The 24,188-nt window shown below is 42.5% G+C and overlaps 2 protein-coding genes across 2 annotated transcripts in view; both read left to right on the top strand.

The window, feature by feature from the left end:
- SPTBN5 (spectrin beta, non-erythrocytic 5) overlaps positions 1 to 24,188 on the top strand; it is a 137,671-nt gene that overhangs the window by 46,339 nt on the left and 67,144 nt on the right. Inside the window, exons 26-31 of the mRNA XM_054028619.1 lie at positions 97 to 207; positions 1,573 to 1,752; positions 4,252 to 4,455; positions 6,376 to 6,525; positions 18,379 to 18,483; positions 19,264 to 19,449. Of these exons, the coding sequence (XP_053884594.1) occupies positions 97 to 207; positions 1,573 to 1,752; positions 4,252 to 4,455; positions 6,376 to 6,525; positions 18,379 to 18,483; positions 19,264 to 19,449 (936 nt within the window). The remainder of the gene's footprint in view (positions 1 to 96; positions 208 to 1,572; positions 1,753 to 4,251; positions 4,456 to 6,375; positions 6,526 to 18,378; positions 18,484 to 19,263; positions 19,450 to 24,188) is intronic.
- Positions 11,650 to 16,398, top strand: LOC128837431 (uncharacterized). The gene is made up of 2 exons (XM_054028620.1): positions 11,650 to 13,395; positions 16,324 to 16,398. The coding sequence occupies exon 1, from the start codon at positions 11,801 to 11,803 to the stop codon at positions 13,331 to 13,333; it is 1,533 nt and encodes a 510-aa protein (XP_053884595.1). The 5' UTR covers positions 11,650 to 11,800; the 3' UTR covers positions 13,334 to 13,395; positions 16,324 to 16,398.

A 24,188-nucleotide genomic window follows, 5' to 3' on the forward strand; every position in this document is an offset into this window, starting at 1 on the left:
CCCTGTAACATGAGTAAAGCTCTCAGAAGTGGACCCTTAATGTTTGTGTCTTGGGGTGTTCATTAACAAAGCTCCCATTAACTCTTTCCTTTCTAGGAGAAGTCCAAGAGCATCCCTGATGACATTGCTAAGGACATGAGAGGCGCGCAGTCCCAGCTACGCAAACATGCGGCCCTTGAACATGAGCTCTTAGGGCATGAGCAGCAGGTGAGATCAGTCACTCACACTCTTTAATGTAACAAAGAGTCCTGTGGCACCTTAAAGATGAAGTGGGCATTCACCCATGAAAGCTTATGCTCTAATACGTCTGTTAGTCTTTAAGGTGCCACAGGACTCTTTGTTGCTTTTTACAGATCCAGACTAACACGGCTTCCCCTCTGATACTCTTTAATGTGCAGCCAACAGCCTGGATTCCAAGCCAGCTCCAGCAACACTTTCCCACAATTAACTTGTCTGTCAGAGCCTGGAATGGTCTCCCTCAAAGCCTGCTCTTTCTTTTAATGTCTTTGAGTATCGGCGATAGGTGTGAAGTGGGTGGTTTAAAACATTAAAAACAAGACAGGCTTTATAATTAGGGCTGACTCTGAAATGGGTCAGAGGGTTGGTTCCGATAACCACTTGAAATGGGTGCTTATGCCAGGCTTATCCCTCCTGTCAAAAGCATCCCACTATTCATTGAATGCCTCTCTCATCGGATGACAGAGGCATCCAATGAATAGAGAGATGCTTTTTCCATTGCTGTGCCCTGCAATGGATTCACCAGCTGGTTAGAGGGAGTTATGGAAGAGGAGAGGGAGGTGGGAGCTCACTAGGATAGACTTCAGGAATTAGGTTTAGGAGGTTGGCGAGAGGAGGGCAAGTTGGGAATATGGGGCTGGGGCTTGTTATACAAACTTTTTAAAAGGCTCGGGTCACGAAAAGTGCTGTTGTTCAGACAAAATCCTGTTTTGTCCAAAGAGACATGCTCAGCTCTGGCTGTAAGAAGGAAGTTCATGCAGTTTGTCTCTTGGTAACCTAGTTTGATAAATGCAACATCAGAGTACTGACAATATGTTACATTGAAATTACTAAGGCAGCATACCACTGAAGGGGCAAAGGCCTGACACCTAGACCTTGGGCTATCCATAAGGAATGGCACACTGGAATTAACCAAACCAGCTGCATGATATCTTTAAAGGGAAATGAGGCAAGACAAATATCCATAAAGAACCTATCTGTGACTAATCTAAATAGCCCCTATCAAAAACCGGGTAGGGACATTTGTTCTCCTGGGATACCCATATCTGACACATCCCTGACAGCCTCCCATCTTTACAAATGGGACAGTGGAAAGAGGAGCTGTGACCTGATGAGACGTTTGCACTGCTGTGACGAACCTCAGCAGACACTGGATGTCACTATTACTCCATGTGACTGTAACTGGCACAGGAGAAAACTTTGTTCTGAAAGTGTAACTTGAATTCTTGTGCCTTGTGCAGTTGATATAGGTCTTGTTATCATTTCTGTGATGCTCACTGGCCCTCCGTGACCTTCCCCTTCTTAACCCGCATGATGACTTTTTCCCCTCTGCAGCTGCAGGAGCTGATCGATGCTGCAGATGGCGTGCTGGCCTGGTGTTCTGAGAGACAGGTGGCAGACCTGCAAGCAAAGCAGCAAGCAGTCGTGGAGAACTGGGAGTCCCTGAAGTCTAAAGTGGAACAGCGCAGGGAACATTTGGAACAGGCCTGCAAGCTTTACCAATTTCAAGCAGATGTGAGCACTCCTGCCTTCTGTATTCTGTCTGTTAATGCACAAAGAAATCTGACTTGATGTTATGTGAGCATGAGCATGTGTGTCTGGCACACAGGTTTATGTGACAGAATGTGAGTGCAGACAGGTGTTTGTGCGTGCCATTTGCTAAGTGTATGAGAGCTCAGAGCTGACAGTATGTATTAGTAGATGGGGAAATATTGTGCCAGAGTGCAAGGGATGTTCATATACAGACATACATGAGAGTGTATGTTGTGTAGGGCAATTGGCAGAAGTTGACATCAATGTGCAAGTGGAGAAGGAGATAAACCTAATTTTCTCAGAGGGCGAGCACCTGCAAAATCCCACTGAAGTTGATGGTAATCGCTAATGCTCCGCATATCTGCAAACCAACACCTATCTGTCCATGTAAGCATGAGTATTGATAAGGAAATGGACAAGTGGGTGATTCTGTGGGTGTCATCTGTATGTGCATGTATATAGGGGAATGGGTGGGTGACAATGGACCATTTCAACATTTTGTTTCTAATCGACAGTTTCAAAACAAAATGTCAATTGGAATCAACTTCGGAAGTTTTTTTGTTTTGACCCAAACCATTTTACTTTTTTCAGTTCTCTGTTTTAATGAGAAAAACTGAAAAATTCAGATTTGGTTGCAAATTAACCAAATATTTTTGGGGATTTCTTTGGTTCAGCCACTGAACTGAAAGATCAATTATTTGCTCAGCTCTGTATGACCCCACGGTGCTGTAGGCAGCTGGCACAGAGGATAGCAGGCTACTCTAACCTGCAGCTGAGTTCTGGGTCACTGCCAAATGCCCCCAAGTTCTGGTGAGTACAAAGGGCCACGCTGCTTCCCTTCTTTCTAGCTGTGTTGAGTGCTCTTCGGGGCCATTGAAATTATGTGAAAGGCAGTTGTAGCAAATAAGAGGTGATATTTTTACTTTGTTGATATCTAGATAAAGAGACAGCTGTGTATTCGTTCACTTGTCCTGATTCATGTTGTGGGTTCTTTTATTTAAAAGAAATCAAATAATCATTATTGTAGAAAGGGACTTCTCCTGGGTTATCTAGTGCTTCCCTCTACATTGTGTCAGGTTTGATTTCATTGTGACTAAACAGCAGGGCTGGCCCTAGTGACCATAGGTCCTATGACAGCAGAGGGCTCCAAATCTTTGGAGGAACCCTCAGTGGAAGCAGGGTTTAAAGTGGGTTTCATGGTTTAGCAAAGGCCATGAGCACCCATGTGCTGAAGTTTGCATTAGACTCTATGTGGTCTCAGGCTGGCTCTGCTCAAGAGTCTCCTATAGATTGGAGTCTTGTCTGTCCTTGCATATTTCCAGCAATAGTTCAGTAAACCCCTGTGGCTGCTGGTTCATTCCAATGCTCTGAAAATCCCTAGATTTATGGATTTTCCCCTAACACTTAAATCTCAGTGAGCCTTAGATATTTGCACTGTGTCAAGTGGAATGTCAGTGATTTGAGTGATAGCTAGCCCTGACTCTGAATTACACCTGTGCAAGTTGAAATGAAATCTGCACACATGCACTGAATCATCCTCCTCAAAAATCATCTTAGTTACTGGTGATGGTCACATACAAATCATGGTCATTGGTCACAGCACCCATTTATAATTGATTAAATTTTCAAAACGAAGCACCTGAGTTACAAGTGCAAAGCATGCAATCATGTATGCAAATGAAGCATTATTATTTATTTTCTGATGTGGAGTTTTAGTACTCTGCAATAGAAGAGCACCTGTGCAATACTCTGGAGGCCTTTGACAATCTGTTTCAAATACACTAATTAACAAACAGACCCATCCATATTCACAAGATCATCTCAGATAGCCCAGGAACAATTTAAATATAACAAAAAGTTAAGTCCTCTTCCCACACAAGTTCCACCAGTGTTTCACACCCTCCTATTTTTGACAGGAGCACAACCTTTATTACACACTCAATGAGAGACCAACAATAAGTGGGCTGGTTGGGGTTCAATCAATTAGATGCACAAAATTGTGCACACAGACATGTAGAATTATTTTTAGCTGCACAACTTTCTTCAGTCACATTCCGAAAACAATTCTCAGGTGTTTGGTGTGTGTTCTTGTACATCATTGGCCCAACTGAGAGCTTCAAACGCTGTCTCCGAAATTCTAACTGTGGCTCTCTGCATAGTACACTGCAGAGATGTCTAAAGGGCAACAGAAAACATCCAATTATTGCTGATGAGACATTGCACAATGTTGTCGTGGTTCTGAAGTTACAACAAAAGGCCTGTGGGTTTTTTAATACTGAAAGTAGATATTCCTCTGAGCTTATAGTACTCCCCTGTTGAGGTTCATAATAGCATTACAAGCCTTAATGGAATATTATCCTTGTTCTCTACGGCTGCATTATCTGTTATTAGAGATGAACAGTTATGCAATGATGTACCAGTCTGACAACCTAAGCCTGCGACTAGAGACTAACCTGACCTGGACTTTTTCTTGGGTTCCAGGTGTGGGACTATTTCTCCTGGACAGCAGAGATGATGAGGGAAATGAAGACTGAGGAGACAATCCGGGATATATCCACTAGCAGCCTGAGGCTTACCCAACATCAGCAGCTGTTGGCAGAGATCGAGGCACGAGAGGAGACATACAATCAGGTGGCACAGCTAGGACAGTCACTGCTGCAGGAAGAGAAAATATCATCAAAAGAGGTAAACAGAAACCATTTGATAGCATATTTGAGTCATGGTCACATTCACAGCCAAATACAGAACTGCTCAGTACTGTCACAGATACCATTCTGCACTCAAGCTGGGCTTGGAGACACACACACACACACACACACATCTCAGTTGAATATCTGCCTTGGACACACATGAATGTTCTTTCAGATCACTTCATACATGAGGATGGACCCATGTGGGAATCAACCCAAACTCTGCTTTCGCAGGTATTTGTATATCTGAGAAGTTTGGGATCTTTCGAGCAATCGAGACAATGCTACTTACTTCCTGAATTGGATTTTTACAAGTTCTTGCCTTCCAGTTATGGCACTACTTCCACACTAGACCAGACTGGGCAAATATACTGAAAAGGTTCAAATACATAAGAAAATCTAAAAGAATAACTGGCAAACTTTATGCAGCTCTAAATTATACTGAAATAGATAAATCTCAAAAAACGAAAGAAAGATGGGAAGCAGAATTCTAGGGTACCAAGACTAGCATCCTCTAAAATTCCCGTACAATCGCCCATTTCTCATGATGGAGAGTATTCCAGTGTATCTCACATTCTTACAACCCAATAATCACCAACAAAATGAACTCCAACAGCTAACATCTCTGTTGGAAGGGATGTAGGCAAACTGCCCTCCACCCACACAATTGCTGGAGAGTAAAACATTTTGATCATTTATACACAAAATCTTATAAAAAAATATTTGACATTCTCTTCAGTGAAACCTCGGCCCGTTAGGTAGTAGGGGATACTCTGCTAAACCTTCATAACAGAAGTTATGATAGGACACTTGTTCAAAATATTAACCACCGCTGCAATAAAATACATTGTCACAAAATAAAACCTTGTATTCGAAACATGACTAGGAACAATGAAAGAAACTAAAGGAATAGCACAAATCATAGCTCTAATTTCACTGTCCTTAGATCTGCTTGAGGGTTGATTGACTTCAACCAATTCTCTGTTTATAACAAGGAAGAAACAAAGACAAATCATAATAGCTCAGAGCTAAAAACATGTGCTGCACCCAGACAGGACATCAACCTGTCATTCAACTCCTTGTGAATAATTGTAGCTGGTGAAGGTCTAGCAGCCTGCGTAGGGGACTGGCTTGAAGCACAGGTTGTGTCCAGGTCAGGTGAGTCTTAAACACAACGCCCCCCATACCCTCCAAGCTTTGCTCTGTGCAGATCATGTACCTTAGGATCAGGTTTTGGTGTTTCCAGATGCCTGAGCAGAGTTTTTGTAGTTAATAAAAAGTGCTGTGCCTTCTCCTCTGACCAACCTGTCTCTGAATGCTTATTAAATATTGCAATGTGCACCTACCATAACTAGTAATCTTCCCAATTCCCAACCTGTGAAAGGCTTTGAACATACAAGTACAGTTAAAAGAAACAGAAGTCAGTGCTGATAGCGAGAGGCCTGTGGACACCAATAGTTTTGGCAGTTGGAATACCATGTATTTCAACACGGATGCACCATGCTTGCTTTATGGCACACGGCCCTGGTGCTGACACATCATTCAAGTGTCTGTCCTGTCAACTTTCAATGGTACTTTCTGTGCCTACCATGGTGGCCATGGATAACAAGGAATAAGTTCTGGAGAAGGAGTCTAAGAAACAGCTACTATTGCTTTATGTTGGCGTGGGCCCCTATATATGTATACAGACATACTGTCACAAATGTTCCTCCTCACATGAGATTGGACACCCCTCAACTTCTCTTTGTGCCCATATACAAGTGCTAGCATTTATTCCTACTCTCCTTTGTTTGATAACTTTGGCCAAAGTGCCATCGAAGAGGTCACTCCCAGCTCTGCTTTCTCCTACCTGCCTTCCCCTAATCCCATGGGCTACAATAACTAAAACGGGTTTTCCTTTGTGTACCACCTTCAGATCCAGCAGAAGTTGCAGGCTTTGTTGGAAGAAAAGGCTAATGTGCACCATCAATGGGAGCAGAAGAAGGAGTGGTTGGAGAAGATACACCGAGAACAAATGTTCTACCGGGATCAGGATCATTTGGAAAAGATCCTGAACTCTCAGGAGGTGAGTGACCTGTGCTTCTGGTGAAATGCTTCCAGCCTAGAACTCATGTGACTCTAAAACTATAACTGGGATTATTTGAAGACCCAAAGTACAGATGCATACAGGATACACTGAGGCAGGATGTCAGCACTTGAAATATATTTCCTCACCAGTATTAAATACATTCATAATCTTTTCTTCTTCCCAATTTTCTACTGGTGGTAACTTTTTAAAAACTCATCTCAAGTACCAGTGATCAGAGCACTAGGTCTAATGTTCTCTGCCATGAAAACTGTGGATGCAATCTCAGATGTAGTTTTATGTGGCTCTGCTCAAACTAACAGGTTGCCAGAATGCAGCAGGTATGCCAAGGGAGTGGGTTTTTCTCAACAACTACTGCCATGCCCATCACAACTGAAGAGATGAATTGAACTGAAGCAAGTAGAATCTCAGGGTAGCTTCTCTTGGAGAGGTGATTTTTAGAGACATTTCTTGTTAATTAAATCTCTGAGATTGGTGGCAGTGCAGCAAAATGGTTTCAGGTTTTTTTTGGACTTTGGTTGCATCTGTGCAAATGCTTCATACTTCGGTGCCAGTGGAACTTTCCCAGATGCAATTGAGCAGCAGCCAGCTTCCCTACAACGTGTGTGCCACCACGTCAATGCACACACTTGGGAGCTGCATTGGCAGAGTGTCCCTGAGCTGTACTGTGCAATGATATTTAACCCTTTGCAGTTCAGGGGCTTGGAGCCACCACTTCTCAGTGCTTGTAGCGAATGCATTTGTGCTGAGAATTCCCAACATGTGGCTCTTTTGGCAGCCATGATCTGAGTTTGTGCTGAAACCTGAAGCCAGGAGAGTTTCACCTGGTTTCAGGTTTCTGTAGTAAAGTGTAGCACAGCTCTGCTGGCTATAAATTTGTATTTGTTGCTCAACTAACAAATGACACAGGTTGGAAAATACCTACCCTCAGCAAAAAAGGACTGACCGACCCTGCTAACATCCCATGTGGATAACATCATCACGGGAGGCTCAGGCACTGTGAAAAGACTTTATTCAGGGTGAATTCTGCCTTTGGCATATTTTCTTAAGAGTGAAATGGAGATCAGCCAACACACAGATGTGTGCTTAAAAGGAAAATACAATATACCCATTTTCATAAGTACAATCTGCTGCTGAGAAACATTTCTTGCTCTACCTACACTGAGAAATGCAGTTGAAAATAAGTGCTACAGATGAAATTGGCATTTCTTATTCTATTAGTAAAGGCAGCCATTTTGATGAGAAGGGATACCCCAGCATAAGGGAGTGCAAGGCAGTCTCTATGTTGCTTTATTGCCGGTTCACTAATTTATTTCCCCTGAAAATGCATTGAAAGCTACAATAAATGTTATTACCTCTTATGGTGGGGCAGATCTCGACTCCCGTCAGAACAGGAGCAACACCCACATCTCCCCAAAGGGGTGCTACAGAGGTATACCTCTCCTATTTGTACTCTGTCTCAAAGGTGGGACACACAGGATTGCTGATAAGAGGCTAGTCTTTCCCATGCTCTCCATCACATTGCATGGACAAGGGTTACAAAAGATTATACCGCTTTCACATGGAAGGAGTCAGTATCCACCAATTCCAGTGGTTAGACTGATGCAGATACCAGCCAGTGCAGCTCAGTTTAACTTTACTTATGTATCCATGTAAACTGGGTGCTGCTGTAAACTGCTGGATAAACAGCCTAGGAGAGTCAAGTCCACCATCCATAGAACAGGTGAAGTACAACACAGACCAGGCTTCCACTGAGTGCCTTGCCAGCATACCTGAACCCTGATTCAGAGGATTGTAGCAGGCAGTTCAGTCCTCCACCTTTCTCTGGAGACTGCTGAAGATGCCAGTTGTGATATTGGTTTCTCTGTTGTGGATACCTATTCACAGAACTGAGACCAGCAAATGTAGAGCCAGGAAAGCTGGCTTCTTTGCTTCCTTCTCCCTCCGCACAGTGCACGTTAGGGTCGGGGGTAGAGCTGCCGCAGCACAAGTATATGTGGGGGGGTGGTAGGGGCAATATCGCTATAGTGCTATAATTTGTGCAGGGGCTGGGGCAGAGAATTGGAGAGCCATAACAGGCTGTCTGACAGCCCCCCTATCCCTGCACTCAGCAGAAACTGACCGCAGCAGAGAATCTGCTCTAGGTGATTTAAAAGAACACTCTTGGTATGGAAGGAAGCATTTTTAAAGTATTTATTTCTCCTTATTTCTTATACTAGTCCCTTAGAAACTTAAGTGTGACACATTCACTAAAATGTTTTTTCATTCTTGGTGTATTTACACATGATACTGTGTTGCAGGTTATATCAAGAATTACATGGGGTGTATTCGCTTCATTATTTTTTTAAATAAAAAGGTAGGTCATATTTTGCCATAATCCACTTTGACAAGTACCTCTTTTCCTATTGGAATCGAGCAAAGCACCTACATGAGACTAATCTCCCTTCTCACTGACATAGCCTCTATCGTCGCTGAGACTATGGCTACACTGTAAGCTATGGTGTGATTCCCAGCTCATGTAGACAAACTTGCACTAGCTCTCATTGAACTAGAATGCTAAAAATAGTAGTGTAGCACACACACAATGGCAGCACGGACCAGCTGCCTCACATACAAACCCACCTGAACTCCATGGGTATGTACTTGTTGCTGCTGCTTCCTGTGCTACTGGGGCTATACACCTATCTTTCGCATGCAAGCTCTCACAAGCTGCGAATCACACCCCTAATTTGTCCTGTAGACATAGCCTGAGATGTGACAATGCCTAGAAGAGATCTGTTGATGGATGAAGAGCAGATGATTCAAACTTAACCCAAGAAACACATCAATGATGTTGGTGGCAAAGGGAAGACACATAATTTACTAAAAACATAGGGTAAGAGAAAACAGATGCTCAAGCTGGTATGAAGCCTCTGGGTCAGATTGGACTGATCACTACTCCTGGACTTGCAGTTTGCCACAGTACTGAGGAATGCTTTTCTTCCACCACTGAAAACCCAGGAAGTTGTTTGTTTTCACCTCAAAATTAATCTGCTGTAACTCTTTTCATCTGATATTGAATAAAAATGCCACAGAAAGGCTGAAATTGGTCTAGCATGTATCAGCATGCCTCAGAAGTAAAGAACGCAGATAGCAACACATCTTACCTGCGTTTCGCAAACTTCCCTGGCTCTCTGTTCGTTTTAAACCACAACGCCAAGTCCTGTTTTTACTTATTAAAACCTGCAATGGTATGGGACCTGGCAACTGTGGAGACCACCTCATTCTCCATGACCCTCCAAAACAGCTACACTCTGCAGTGATTCTGAAGCTGGAGAGATGCAGGGTTAGGCTATTAGGCTGGGGAACAGTTCTCCATGACTGAACCTGGCTATTGAACTCCTTGCCAAGAGAGACCAGACAGAGCCCAAGCCTGAATATGTTAAGCTCCAAATATAAGGCACTCTTCAGTGAGAGAGCTTTCCCTCAAGCAGGGCATCTATAAAGAAATGCAACAGCAGAGCCAATCAGGTTGACAAATACTGTCTCACTGTTGCCAGTACTCCAATATCGGTCCGTCTGTACCCTTGTGGTGTTGGTTATCTAAAGTCTTTACGATGGGGACTGTCTTTTTGTTCTGTGTTTGTGCTCTACTTAGCACTAAGGGGTTCTCACTTCTGTTCTCTTCTCTCTCCACATGGGAATTCTTCACACAGATCTTGCCTCAGGTTCTGCCTCTGGACATTTATTTGAATAAAGGGAGAGTATCAAGAGATGTGTTGGTATCCTCTGCAGCTGGGTCCATCCATCTACTGGGTCCAGAGTTTCAGTTTGATAAAGCTGCGCATCAGTATTTATTTAGTTTGTATTATATGCATATCCATTAAAACAGCAGATGGGGCATTTATTCCAACAGACTGAGCACTACTATGGCTATGCAGAGCTAAAATGTGGCTGAGTAATGTCACAGGTCCTCTTCCTTGGTGGCGTGGGCAGGAATGAAGGAGAGCACTTTAAACTGCCATTTCTTAACAAGTGTAGTGGTAGCCGTGTTGTTTGTCTAATTTCATAACAAGCTTTTATTCCCTTGTTTGCCCCCGAGGCTTCAGTTGTGGACTTCCAAATCACTTTCACAAGAAGGATTTTGTCATTTGCTGGTCTTGGAACAGACCGAAGTGAACACCTGTTTAAAAAGGATCCCCGTCAGGCAGGCAGACATTTCACAACTCTTTTTTCCCTCCTTTCTGACTTTTTGTGGGTGGGTGGGTGGCATTACTTAGCTGTGTCTTTTTGTAGCCACATGTCTGGAGAATGTGCATGCGTCTCTTTAACATAGTTGCTTCAGTCAGACCCCTGTTTTGGGTTGTTTACATACACAGAACGTGCTGCATATACCTTGAACAAAGTCTCTTCCAGCAGCAAGGAATAGGGGAAGGAAAAAGGTAAGCAGCCACAGTGTTTTAAACTAGAACTGCTTTCTCATTCGTTCTCCGTGCCAGTGTGACAGGTTTGACTTCGTGCCAGCATCTTATGTTACATCCAAGTTACTTAAACCTTCGAAGGATTTCAGCAGGGTTTAGTCTAGGATCATTCTGTGCTAAAGAAAATAGAGCACATGTGGAGGAAATTAGGCAAACAGCTATCTTTTTTTATTGCTGAATTCTGTTGTGCCATTGCTTGGAACAGTTGTAGGAAATTCTCCTAAGACCTGTGAACAGAGATCTTGCCATTCTGAGTGCAGACAGGCAGCGTCTGAGAGAGATGAAAAGAGAATAAACTTGCTTTGTTTTTTAACAGAAGCAGACCTCTATATGCTCTGCTCTCTCCCAATAATTTCAAGGCAACAGATGCGTTGCTTAGGTTAGCTGCTTTGGTTTTTTTCACAGACGACATAACGGCAAATTCACGGTCTGTCTCTGGCGAGCATTCTTGGCTCACTCCTCCTCTGTCTGCAGTCTCACTGTCAGAGAGCAGGGACTCATGCTTGATAATTTATCTTTCAGATCATCACATGCTCATATCGTTTTGCAGACGGGATAGGTGGTGATGGTGGTAGCGTTGGAGGAATAGAGCTTTTTATTTTGAATGTGGATACTTTAGTTTATCCTTTTTTTTTTTTTTCCACGAGGAATGTTTATTAACCTCTCACTCCTTCACAGCAGAGGAAGAATGGAAATTTCCAGTGCCAAAGGAACAAGGATTAGGAGTTTATTGTAAAAATAGGGGAAAAGGCAAGTTTCTATTGCTTTGGTTTTGCACAGGACTGAGCTGCAGGATGTCATGCAGAGACCATCACTGCAAGACCTCATCTGCACCAATCTATGTTTCCACTGTGGAAGTGATGTTGTCTTCCAGTAGAGTGACCCCACCACCAACCTTTGAATCAGCTGTGCAGGGGCGGCCTTTCCAGAAGATGCCATCTTCAGCATGGTATCTTCCAGCTGGTCAATCAGCAACAGAGAGTACTCCAAGAAATGTCACCTTGCCACCAAGCAACATATCTTCTGGGGTTTACTGTTCAAGGTTAGATGTCATCTTGGCTCAGACAAATAGGAGGAAAGTTTTCAGGAAAGATAACCCATGCATGAATCCTTCTGACATGGCATCTACATGTTCCAATCTTCGCAGAGACTCTCGAGGCACCGGATGTGGGAGTTTGGGCATTTGGTCCACACCCACATCTTGTAAGCAATGCTCAGTAGGAAATCAAAGTGCCTGTCACTCTTCCACTGATAAAAATGGTCCCATGAAGCTTTCAGTGTCTTTGCCTTCTGCTGCTTCTTCCTCAAAAGCCCCACCAAGCTGGACATCACGTCTAGATGTTGCTCTTTCTGCCATTCCAGCTGTTTCACCACTCCATAGCAAAAGGATGCATACAACACTGGCATCTCGTAGCTCAGCCCCATCCCAACGTGGCTACAGTCAGTGCAGTGTTCCAATTCCAGACCTTCATGCTTCAGTGAAGCTCTACATTTCAACCTGCAGTTTGGCAATAAAGCCTTTTAGAACTGATACTCAAGTGAGCAACCATGCTCATTCCAGTCTTCTAGTGCCACAACTAGAGAAGATGTCTGGTACATCTGCTGGTCTCCCACCAGGATCCCAGGTGTCTAAACAAGATTTCTCCTCACCTGGGTCTCCAGCTCTTCAGATTACAAGATTTCATGTGACTTCCTCTGCCGAGTGCCCTGGCCTTCCTCAGCAAACAGTCTCCAGAGAAATATGGCTGACGCCAGCTGTGCTGACTAGAAGAGAAAGTTCTGTTGGTGGAAGTGAGGTCCCCAACACTGATTTAGATCCCGATCTGATCATCTTTCAAAACAACCATTCATCTGAGACAGCATTTGGGAAGACTCCATGTGAAAGGCTAACACCAGCTCACCACAAGATTTCCAAAATAACCCTGATACTTGCCACCCCTTGGACTACTGTGCCTATCCACGTGGTAAGAGAATTCAGAAAAAGTCCAGCACCAACCATCTTTATCAAATCACATGATCCAGATGCACCTGGCCCACCCCTTCACCCCATTGGGATTGGGGCTGGCCTCTCCTTATCAGTGAATCCAGTTTGCTGTCCAGAATTGCTCTCTTCACAACAACATTGGGCAACATCTCGTTCAAGGCCTTCCCAAGATGCATGCACTGTAGGAACCGTAGCTCCTGACAACCTCTTAACAAACATACCAGCCCGCACTGCAAATGCACCACACAGAGCCGGCAGGGGTGCTTGGTGTCCATCTATCGCTGTGAACATTGCCTCCTTTGGAGCTGGGAGGAGAGTGGTAAAGATATCCATTCCATTCTAGGAACATTTGCAAACAGACCTTGGTTAGCCAAGCCATGTGGATTCCTCCTTGTTTTCCTCCTGGTATGCTCCTATTACCTAGAGATGACTTATCTAGTGGAGTAGACTTGTCTGTGCCATTTTTGTTTTGTTGTCATTATGGCCACAATTGAGCTCGATCCTGCAAGATGCCGAGCATTGTGATCTGATCCAGCAAAGCATGTGCTTAACTTTAAATATGTGAATATCCCACCAATGTAAATGAAGTTACTTGTGTGCTTAAATGTATGCATGTATTTAAATGCTCAGCCCCTTTCAGGATCAAACCCTTTGAGATAAGAATTGTTTTTTCTCTTTGCCAGTCACTGTGGGAACCTGTAGATACCATCAGTCTATTCGCTTAGATTTTCCTGTATTACAATTTTTATTTGCTAAGTTGTCAAGTCGTGTTTATTTCTAAATGGATAATTCCTTTCGCTTTAACTTTTAATAAGTACCCCTTGGTTTGTAAAATTAATATGTTCAAGTGCATAGAAAGAAACTACTTTTTTTTTGAGAGAGAGAGAGAGACCACCCTCTCTTTGAGGAAAGAAGGGAATTTTGTCTCTCTAAAATCTGGACATCTTCACAGTGTCTCTACTAATGAAGCCTGGGGGAGTTGAAAGGGAATTTAGTATAAGTTTTCAAGTAGAAGGTATCATAAGTGAACATTTTAATGTTGATATTGTAAAAGTGTTAGGATTCTGTTTTTAAACCTATCACTTATGGGATAGGTTTTTTTGCATTATAGCAATACTAGAAACTGAATATTGACTGAGTTCTGTGCGCTTCCCATGTGTATTTCAGTCAAGGGCCATGTCATGTATTTATATTCATATATGTAAGAAATAACATACAAACGGAAGGATGGGGAAGAGCACCCACAAATGTATGTAATATAAACACACCTCAAATGCATTGTGAGGCATGAGGCCAAAAGCAGAGTGACTTTAGTAAGTGAGACATATGTATATATTTTTACAAACATGGTGTGTCTTATTCAACTTAAAATAAAAGGTATCATACTGTAATTGTACCTTCTACTCAATACAGCATAGTAAACAAATAATTGTGAAATATAAAGTGTATTAAGTGCTTTATTTACTTCTGCTAAAAAAAATGTAATCTTGTTTTTCCTCCTTTAAATGTTTGGTTTTAGTGTACTTTCATCAGACTATAGACCAAGTTGATCCCTGCAATTGCTCCCCACTACACTAGCAAAGAACTTCCCTATCAGCTTTAAGGTTTTTCAGGAGCCTAAAACTGTTAGCAACTGGCCTATTCCTGCCATTGGCCACACTTAAAACTCCCAGAGCCTTCAACTGGAGTTCCATGTGTGGAACAATTGCATTGGTTCCAAGATTTGTGGTGTGATGGGTAGAATACTTGGAGCTGGTCAGAGTGTGAAGAGAATCAGCTCAGGAAGTGAGTGGTTGAAGGATTCAGTCAAGTGCTGAGTTACAATAGTTCTTGTTCTGGGAAAAAATCATATTTCTTGAAAGACAACTTTTCTCTGAGCTGCAACATCCACCGACAGGTCTGTGTGATGAGCTGGTGAACTTAAGGTTGTAGTGTCCAGACAGCATACTAATAACCAGAATGTTTCCTTTGGGTTTTCTCAAATAACTGGTCAGGTCTGCCAGGTTAGTGCGTATGTTGTGCCTTTTTAATTTAAAATAGGAATTTATTTTGACATGATGGACCTATATAACTCTGTGTTTAGCACTGTACTGACCTATGGTGTGGGCTGCACTGTCACAATGACAATATAGTTACATTCATTTACAATGAACTCAGGGATAGTGAAACTCCATTTGAAACAGAATGAAAATCTCGGTTTGTTTCAGCACTTTGCATTTTTAACAACTTGGCTGTTTGTTAAATGTTCCATTTTAAATCTCAGAAGGGCTAGGTCCGCTCTGTGGCTTTTTAGGAGTCTTTGCAAATTTTCATTTTAAAAGGGGAGGCTGTTTTATAGTGACTGTTCTAATCTGTGGCTTTTTTTTTTTTTTTTTTGTTCTCTAAGAATTTGGCAGAGGTAATTCAGAACAAAAACACTTAAACAAACCTGAAAGAAAGCTTATGCCCCTTGTATGCAATGTGGGGCCCTGGCTAGTTATCTGGAGAAAACAATACAGTTCATTGTATTTGAAATTAACATTTCTCATTAAAAATAGGAGTTTGGGGACCTCTGACAGGCAGTTCCTTATTGCCAAGAGAAAAAAAAGAAAAGAAAAAGAAAGACTTAACTGGCAAAGGGCCTGTGTCAGAGTCTGAGAGCCAGTTTCCATTCTGCTTTCTGACTGTTACAGCAAATGCTTGAAGGGCAAAGTGTTGCAGATCTCCTCATTCTTAAAATCTCATCTAGTTTTCAGTTTAAATGAGGAAAGGAAAGTTTCTCACCACACACAAACTCCTTCAGCAGGGTGCTTGGCGCTATTGGTGTTGCTTTCTTCCAACCATATCAGCACTAATGGTACCACTCCTACAATACTGGAGGCTTGTGTGCTGATTCTCTTTGTTTCAGTACAGTTAGATGCACTGCTCTGTGGTAGCTTCGTTCAAGGCCCAGCGAAGTCACTGGGACTTCTTCCATTGTGAGCAATGGGGCTTGCCTCAGGCTTTCAGTGTTCTATATTCCGCATCCATAGAAACCACCATGGAAGTAGCAACAAGTCACAAAACTCTCCAATAGCAACAGCTCACTGTCCCCACTCTCGTTTTTCAAATGTCACCAGTGGCTTTACTAGGGGGAAGTTGATGATGACCCAACTCTCCCTTTTCCTCCCTCTCCTTTGTCCACCACAGATTCAGTAGTGGGCAAATGGATGGCTGCCCACTCCTCCTTGTGCCCCAGAATTTGATACAGATACCACTGGAGGATACTCATATAAACAGGCCTGGAGGTGAACCTGTGAAAAGCTGTACAGACTCTGACGACTGTGTCTAATGTGACATGTTTCCATTTCTCAGGTGGATTTTTCCTTCCTGAAATTGTAGCTAAGCTATAAAACATGGCAAAGGAAGTAATATGCCTTTAAAGCAGCTTCTGCGGTGGGAGACACTATGCAAGCAATGCAGTTTCAGATGGAAGAAAAGGGTGACTGTAGTGGGATGTGGAATTGCTCAGAGTCCAGGACTAATAGATTTCCAAGGTGACTAACTCTGGTGGTAACTATGGCATGTCAGTTGTACAAGGAATAGGGTGGCTATTTGACTGTACAGGAGACAGATGAAAATGGGTGAAGTTATTCTCTGCAAGGCCCAACCAAAGAAGAACATTAAAACAAACAAAAGTCTTAGCATCTTTATTCCACACCCCTGAACTGTAGGTTAGATAGGAGGAGCCAGAGTATGAGGGACAACATTGTTTGCTTTAAAGTGTGATTAGTTTTAATATGAAACAGGCTTTGATGATAATCCACCCCTTTATCCAATCCAACACTTTTTGAGACAGACTTATTAAGAGCTTAGGCATGGTCTATGGAGGTCCCCCTCCACTAAAATTTAGCTATGGGGATATTTTTAACCTGTCTTCTCATACTCACAAGTGGATTAATGCAGCCCAGCTAATACATCTAGATTGGGCTAAATACTTCCCTGTACACTTGTCTGTTTATGCAAAATATTTATCTCAAGTTCACTTCCAAAAAATGAATTGGAAGGTGAGTCCAGGACTTGATTTCAGTCAGTTGATCCAACTGTATCCAGACCTTCCAGCCTCAGCAGGAGGTCTGGCTGACACTGTATGTAAAGTATGTAAGGTAAGCCTCTCCTCTAGAAGCTACTGGGTGGGACAGGAAGATTGTTTGATATTTCTGGCCAGACAAGTGGTTTCACCATTGGTTTTCCAGTGTAGCTGTGTAAGAATATCTTTGCCCTAGTATATATTACACACTGAGATGGGATTGAATTGGAATCTTTTGCAAATTGTGAGAACTCTTTCTGGACAATATCATTTCTCCCATGCACATATATATTGTGCAATACCAATTTGCCAATATTCCCAGTGGGGCTTCTTCCAGGAGTGTTGATCTTCCTGTTGTTTCTCTGATTTTGTTCTATTTTTTCCCTCCTCTTAATTCCTTTAAATTATACCTTGGTCTCAGACTTCTCTTCCCTCTCTGCAAAACTAGAAACTGTCTGTGCAGCCATATGTTTGTCCAGTGGCTACCCCACTACTCCCTGGCCAAGCCTTGCCATAGCCATCTAATCCATTAAAGTTTTTGTCCTGCCTTTTGCACTCAGTAAAAAGGAGAATGAACTAAAGAGCAATTCATTCCAAGGAAATTCAGCAAGTTACAAGCATCCTGCAGAAGAGTTTTGTTTTTTTCCCCCCTCAAGGGGAATTAAGTGTGTTTATTTTGCATTTGGGAAAAAAATGCATTAGTTACAGAAGGTATGGGAAACACCTATTCGTGCAATTGATTTCTCTAAAACCAGGATAAGATGTGAAATACAGCTCAGTGCTCTGGAGATGCATGTGGCGTATTCAGCAAACAGACAAACAATTTCTGAAGTGACTAGTGCAGAGCTCGGTTCTCCAAAAGCTGTCCCTGCTATTCCAGTCTAGGGTCTCTCCGAAGCACACAACATTGGCTGGAGCCAAACACATTGCAGGCAAGTGCTGTGCAACCATCATCCACACTCACACGTCCCTATTCTTCATTTAGCTCTACTAATGTATCAGCCGCATCCTCAGCCCTTCCAACACTCTCTCAAGCAGTGAGTGATAGTACTAGCTTGAACTATGCAAGTGATATACAAGCTTCCTCAAACCTTTCTCTCAACACACCTCCACTTTGCCCAAAAATATGCAGCTCTACCATTTTATACTGGTAAGTTTTTGTTTTTTTTCTGCAATGTCTCCCCTTCCTCCATTAGTTGTTTAATGTCTGCTCCTTTCTGGAGCACACTGTCAGTGCTGGCGTTAATGTCTCATTCCCAAAGGTGCTAGAATGCGTCAGATTCACCCAATTTTCACTTACAACAAAGTTGGCTAGAAACTAATTCAACTTTTGTTTGTAGATTTATTTGAAAACCAGTGACCTGGGAAACTCGGTAGATGAGGTGGAGCGGCTGATCAGGAAACACGAGGCTTTTGAGAAGATTCTGACCTCTCAGGATGAAAAGGTAAAATGAAGAATACTGTATCAAGTACAGAGGACGAGTCTTGTCTTATGGGCAAAGCACAGACTTGTTGGCTGGGCTGATATGCTTAAGCCAACTAGAGAATGCTGGGCAGGCAGGAAAGTCTTAATGAAGTCTAGTGAAATAAGAAGGCTGAAAAGTGGAAGGAAAGCAATAAACAGTCCAGGGTTTTATCCAGGCTGTAGTGTCTTATTACCTGTAAGAAAATTGCCCAATGATTGGAATGCTGAGACTTACCAGAGGAAATCTAGAATGAGTTCTGTACTATGTGCTGCTAATAGCATATGTTCCTATTCCTTCCTCAAAAACAAAATTTTAGAGCAAGAATATATATTAGTTAGCACAGAACACCACAGGGCAAGGATTATGTAAATATATATACAGTGTGTGTGTCTGCAAAATTAGTAATGAAATGGGGTGTGTGTGTGTGTTTTCCCCTGTCCCTTTTGGGATAGAAGCAGAACTGCTCAGCTGTGTGTGTTTCAGAGCTGCTGTCAACTAGTGAGATTCTCCTTTAACACATGTAGCTGCCCTGTAGGTCAAAGTAGCCATGATATGCAGCATAGTGGCAAATGGGAAATCCAAGGTGGCCAGAGATGTGTTACAATGTTATTTTAGCTTGTTACTGCCTTTCTTGGATCTTCCAGAAGGGACCATCTTTTTAGCTATGGTAAGAAGGGGACAGAGAAAGGAAACTGTTCTGTTGTATCCTTCCATGTGTTAAGGGACACAGCTGTGATTTCAGTTTTGTTCCCTTACCAGGTGACATCTCTTCAGGATCAGGCAAAGAGGCTGCAGAAGGATGATGGGCTGGAAGGGATAAGGATCCAGCACAAACTGAACTCTGTACTTGAGAGGAGGAGTCGGATCAAAGATCTGTCTCAGAGTAGACGGGAGAAACTGCAGACCACACTCCTTCTCATGCTCTTCTACCAGAACCTTGCAGAAGTAGGTGTAATAGCTATTGCCAACTTGCCATTATAACATAAGGAAAGATAGATACTCAAGACTTTTTATGTAACCGTAAACACTTAACTCATTGCTGAGAACTGTCCAGATAGGTGCTGGGTTGTCGGCAGGGCTCCAAGTGCAAGCAATGTGCATCTGCTGATAAGGTTCACTGCATAATGATTCCCTCCATACAATACTAGAGTAGGAACCAAAATTACCCATAAAATTCCTACTATCATTACATTTGCACCCTTTTTAAAAATGCATACAATTTAACTACATTTCAGCTTTTTTACTTAACGTGTCTACTTAATTTAGCATCCATAACTCTAATCTGAATCCTTAAGAGTCTAGAACAATTAGTCTCTGTATCCAATTTATCTATCTAATAGGTTTTCTTATCACTCTGCCTTGAGGTAGTAGCAGGATTATCAGTGTCCCACTTCTTTTCTGTATTCGAACTGGCCGCTTGAGTCTCAGTAGATTCAGTAGACTGAGCTGGTGTTGCTTGTATTTGAGTTGAATGTGATACAGTTTCTGTTTGTCCCCTATTTTCATTCCCCTCCTGCACGGTTCTTTTAGTGTTCATCAAATCCTTTCTGTATCTGCTATAGACATCCCTTTCTTCTGTCTCAATAAGACAAGATCTGGGAGCACCATGTTGGTCAATCGCCTTTGCATGTTTCCATGCTTCTTTTTGGTGAATACAAACAGTGTCTCCACTTTCTTGTGATAACAGCTTTGCACATTTGTCAAAAAAATATTTCCGCTTTGCTTGTCTCAATTTTAGGCTAGTTTGTATATCTTCTTGCATCAGGTTGGGTTGCAACTACTTTGATGAAGTTGGCAATCTGGTCTTTAAACATCTTCTCATACGGAGTTGAGCAGGTGATCTTCAATCTTCTAAAGGACTATTCCAATAACACCTATCCAATAAGATAGGGATGTGTGTTACCCAAACTAGATTTTTTTAAGAATCTGATTCACAGTTTGAACTGCTCTCTCAGCCATTCCATTCAATTGTAGGAATAACAGACGTGATGTTTTGTGAATAGAGTCCCATTGCTTTGTAAAAGTTTTAAATTCTCTAGAGCCAAATTGTGGTCCATTGTCACTAGTGAGCTCATCAAGGTATGTCATACCTTGTAATTATAGACTTTCAGTGTCTGATGACAGACACCCTTGTGGTGTCCTGAAACAAGTAGACTTCCAAGTATTTTGAATAATAAACAACCAGAATAAGATAATCTGTACCTTGACATTTAAACAGGTTCATGCCAAGTTTCTGTCATGGTCTGTTGGGACCTCATGTGGTAACACTAGTTCCTTTTGATCTTTGTCTCTCAAGGTTGAATGTGTTTCAAGACTATACCATGTCCTCAATTTAACTACATGTGTCTGGCCAATAGACAGCATGCAAAGCTCTCTTTTTACATAGCTCTGCTCCATATGACTCTTATGAATACAAGATGAGATCTCCTTTCTGAGATATTCCAGTACTATGATTCTATCTCTTCTAAAGACAAGTCCATCTTGCATATTTAGTTCCTCTCTCTATGACCAATAAGCACAACTGTCCTCTGGTACTTCCGTTCTCTGGTCTGGCCATCCTTGGGAAATTGTTTGTTTTAAGGTTTGCAGGACATCATTTGCAGTATCTGTCTGAAATTCCTTCAATTTCTGTTCTGAAATATGTAAGTAAGACATTGTGAGATGTATTGCAATATCAGCTTCCTCTGAACTTACTTCAATCTGGACACTCTGGATAAAGCATCAGCGATTGCTAATACTTTCCCTGGTCTTTATCCAACTTTCAGTCGATATTTCTGGAGTGTTAGCAACCGTCTTTGAATCTTTGGTGGAGTACTGCGCAATGGTTCTCTGAAAATGGCCGTAGGAGCTGTGTGGTCTGTTTCCATAGCTACTTTTTTCCCATAGATAAGCTGACGAAGTCAAGTGCAGCCAGATACTATTGCCAGCATTTCTTTTTCTATTTGGGCATAATTCTGTCGGGTAGTTGTCAGAGCTTTAGAAGCAATGAACAACAGGAGCCACCTTTTGCAGCAGTAGCTCTTAATCCAGTAGAACTCGCATCCTCTGGCACAGCAACTGCTCTTTGACATGAAAGTACTTCAGTACGGGTGCCCTTGTAAACAATTCTTTCAAATGCTCCTATGCCACCTCATGCATTGGCATATGGGTGAACTTGACATCTTTTCCCAACAGTTGTCTTCAAGGAATTGCTACTGTTGACATGTGCAGGATAAATTTCCCAAGATAAATAATCTTCTGTGGTCAAGGAATGCTCCCAAATTTTTATCTCTGTCAGAGCCCATTTGTGTTTGCTCTTCTTCAGATAGTCACAGGTGCCTTTCACGATACCTGTCTAGAACTCTCTTGTGCCTTTCATCGTGTTCTTGTCTGGTATTTCCCCAGACCAGTATGTCATCTATAATATAACTTTCAACACCTCCCAGACCTTCAAATGTCTGTTGGAGCATTCTTTGGAATACTTCAGGAGTTGAACAGATGCTAAAAGGAATTCTGGTGAACATGTACCTTCCAAACGGTGTGTTGAGTGAACAGTCTAGAATTTTGTCAACCAGCTGTATTTGCCAAAATCCACTACTGGCATCTAAGACGGTGAAAACTGTAGCTTTTGCTAATTTGCTAGTGAGTTCTACTTTAGGTAATTGAAAATGTTCTCTTTGTATCCCTTTATTCATATCTCTTGCATCTGAGCATACTTTTATTTTATCTCAACCTGGTTTGTTTACAATTAGTATGGAATTGACATTTTGTAGGTTCTTGCATTTTTGTTATTACTTGCAACGGTTCCATGCAGAGCAATTCTTTTTCTATTTTGTCCCTTAATGCCAGTGGAAGTTTGCAAGGTGCATGAACTGCAGGTTGTATTTGCAAGTTCATCTTTATGGTGTGCTTACCTGGCAAGCACCCTTCACCTTCAAATAAATCCTTGTATTCTTTAAATGTATTCCATTCACCTTCTGATTCTTCCTTTATCATATTGACTCTCTGCCCTAAGTTTAAATTTGTCACTGCCTGTAAGCCCAATATAGCTTTGGAGTCAAATTCTACCACTTGAAATTCCACCAATGTTTCCTTATGCCAATACTCACAGTCCAAGTTGCATTCACCACATACCTGCAGTTTTCCCCCTGAGTACGTTATCAGCTGAATACTTGAGTTGAGAAGGAGTTCGGCCATTAAAAAGTTGTATCACTTTACAGACATCACTTTGGCCTGTGCCCCAGTATTGATTTTAAAACTCGTAGTTTTGTGATCAATAATAAGCAAATCCACATTCCACTCATCCTCGGGAGGCTCAGTACTTAGCATGCTGAGGAACAGACCTTACAAGTGCTCACCTGCTTCTGTGAGGTTAAACATCTCTTTGCCCTGGTATTTTTGCCTTCCAGAGTTGCACTTTTTAGCAAAATGATTGCATTTGCCAAATCTTCAGCATTCTTGCTCGTGTGTAGGAGGCTACCTTATGGCATGACTACGGCTGCATTTATAACAACCTTTAGTTGCCTCTCTGATTGCTCTTTTCCCTTCTCTCGATCACAGGCTTTTATTAGTTGCAGGACACCCCTCTAGTTGATGGCTGTGTCTGGGTGCTTACTAAAGGTGGACATATGCTGCAATATGTGCATGTATTTTTTCCAGTTCATCCAGGCCCTTCAGTTGTTTTGCAGTCATTTCATCTGCATGTCATATGTCCACAGCACATTCAAGGATTAAATTACTGTCCCACAACAACCTAGCTTGAACTGAATCTGATGCAACATCACACATGATGCAGTCTTTAATGAGTTACTCACACAGTTCTTCACAATTGTATTGCCAGTTTTAAATCAGTTACATATTGGTCTATACTTTCCCATCCGTCTGACTTCTGGTGAAAAATTTGTGACTCCCATACATATTTTTTTGCGGTGCACAGTATGCCTTAAACATATTCTGTATGATCTGTTTTTTGTTTCTTTATCTGCTACATCATCAAATTGAAAAGTATTAAATACTCCTCTGTTTTCTTCACTGACCACAGAAAGAAATAATGCTCTTTGCAGACGTTCATTGTTTTTGTCCGTGCCGTTTGCAATGTTGTCCAGCTCTAATCCTTCCTTCCACTTTCTCCATTTTCTTCAAACGCTTTTCTGGAGGCTTTAGTTGGTCCGTTTCTTTTCAGTTTTCTTCTACTCTTTTCTTACTTTCATTGTTTTCTGACACCATTAGGGTTACCATACGTCCGGATTTCCCCAGACATGTCCGGCTTTTTGGTCCCCAAATCCCCGTCCGGGGGGAATTGCCAAAAAGCCAGACATGTCCGGGGAAATAGGGAGGCTAGGATCTCCGAATTTGTGTGTGTGGGTCGCCCGCTGTGACATCATCTCAGTGTGACACTCGGCTCCTGCCCAGGGCATGCTGGGGGCTGTAGTCTGGCTAGGCCTCACACTCCAGGGAGAGCCAGGAGAGGGGAGCGGCCGAGAACTACAACTCCCAGCAGCCCCTGCGACACGACCAACCTGCCCCTGTGAGGCAGCAAGCCGTCGGGGGAGGGGGGGGCGCGGGCCCCTGTCCTTTGGATGGGGGGTGTCTCTGGGCGCCGCTCGGCAGCCATCGCAGGGCTGGGGGGCGCCCCCGAAGGGGTTGTGGACGCCAGCGCATTGCGGGGAGCCGGCACTGTCAGGATTTGCGTCCCCCTGGGGCTG

The sequence above is a fragment of the Malaclemys terrapin genome, chromosome 4 (assembly GCF_027887155.1).
Source record: "Malaclemys terrapin pileata isolate rMalTer1 chromosome 4, rMalTer1.hap1, whole genome shotgun sequence".
Classification (NCBI taxonomy): Eukaryota; Metazoa; Chordata; order Testudines; family Emydidae; genus Malaclemys; species Malaclemys terrapin.

Bases quoted from the DNA above. Each gene is read 5' to 3' on its own strand.
- LOC128837431 (XM_054028620.1), top strand. From the start codon at position 11,801: ATGTCATGCAGAGACCATCACTGCAAGACCTCATCTGCACCAATCTAT.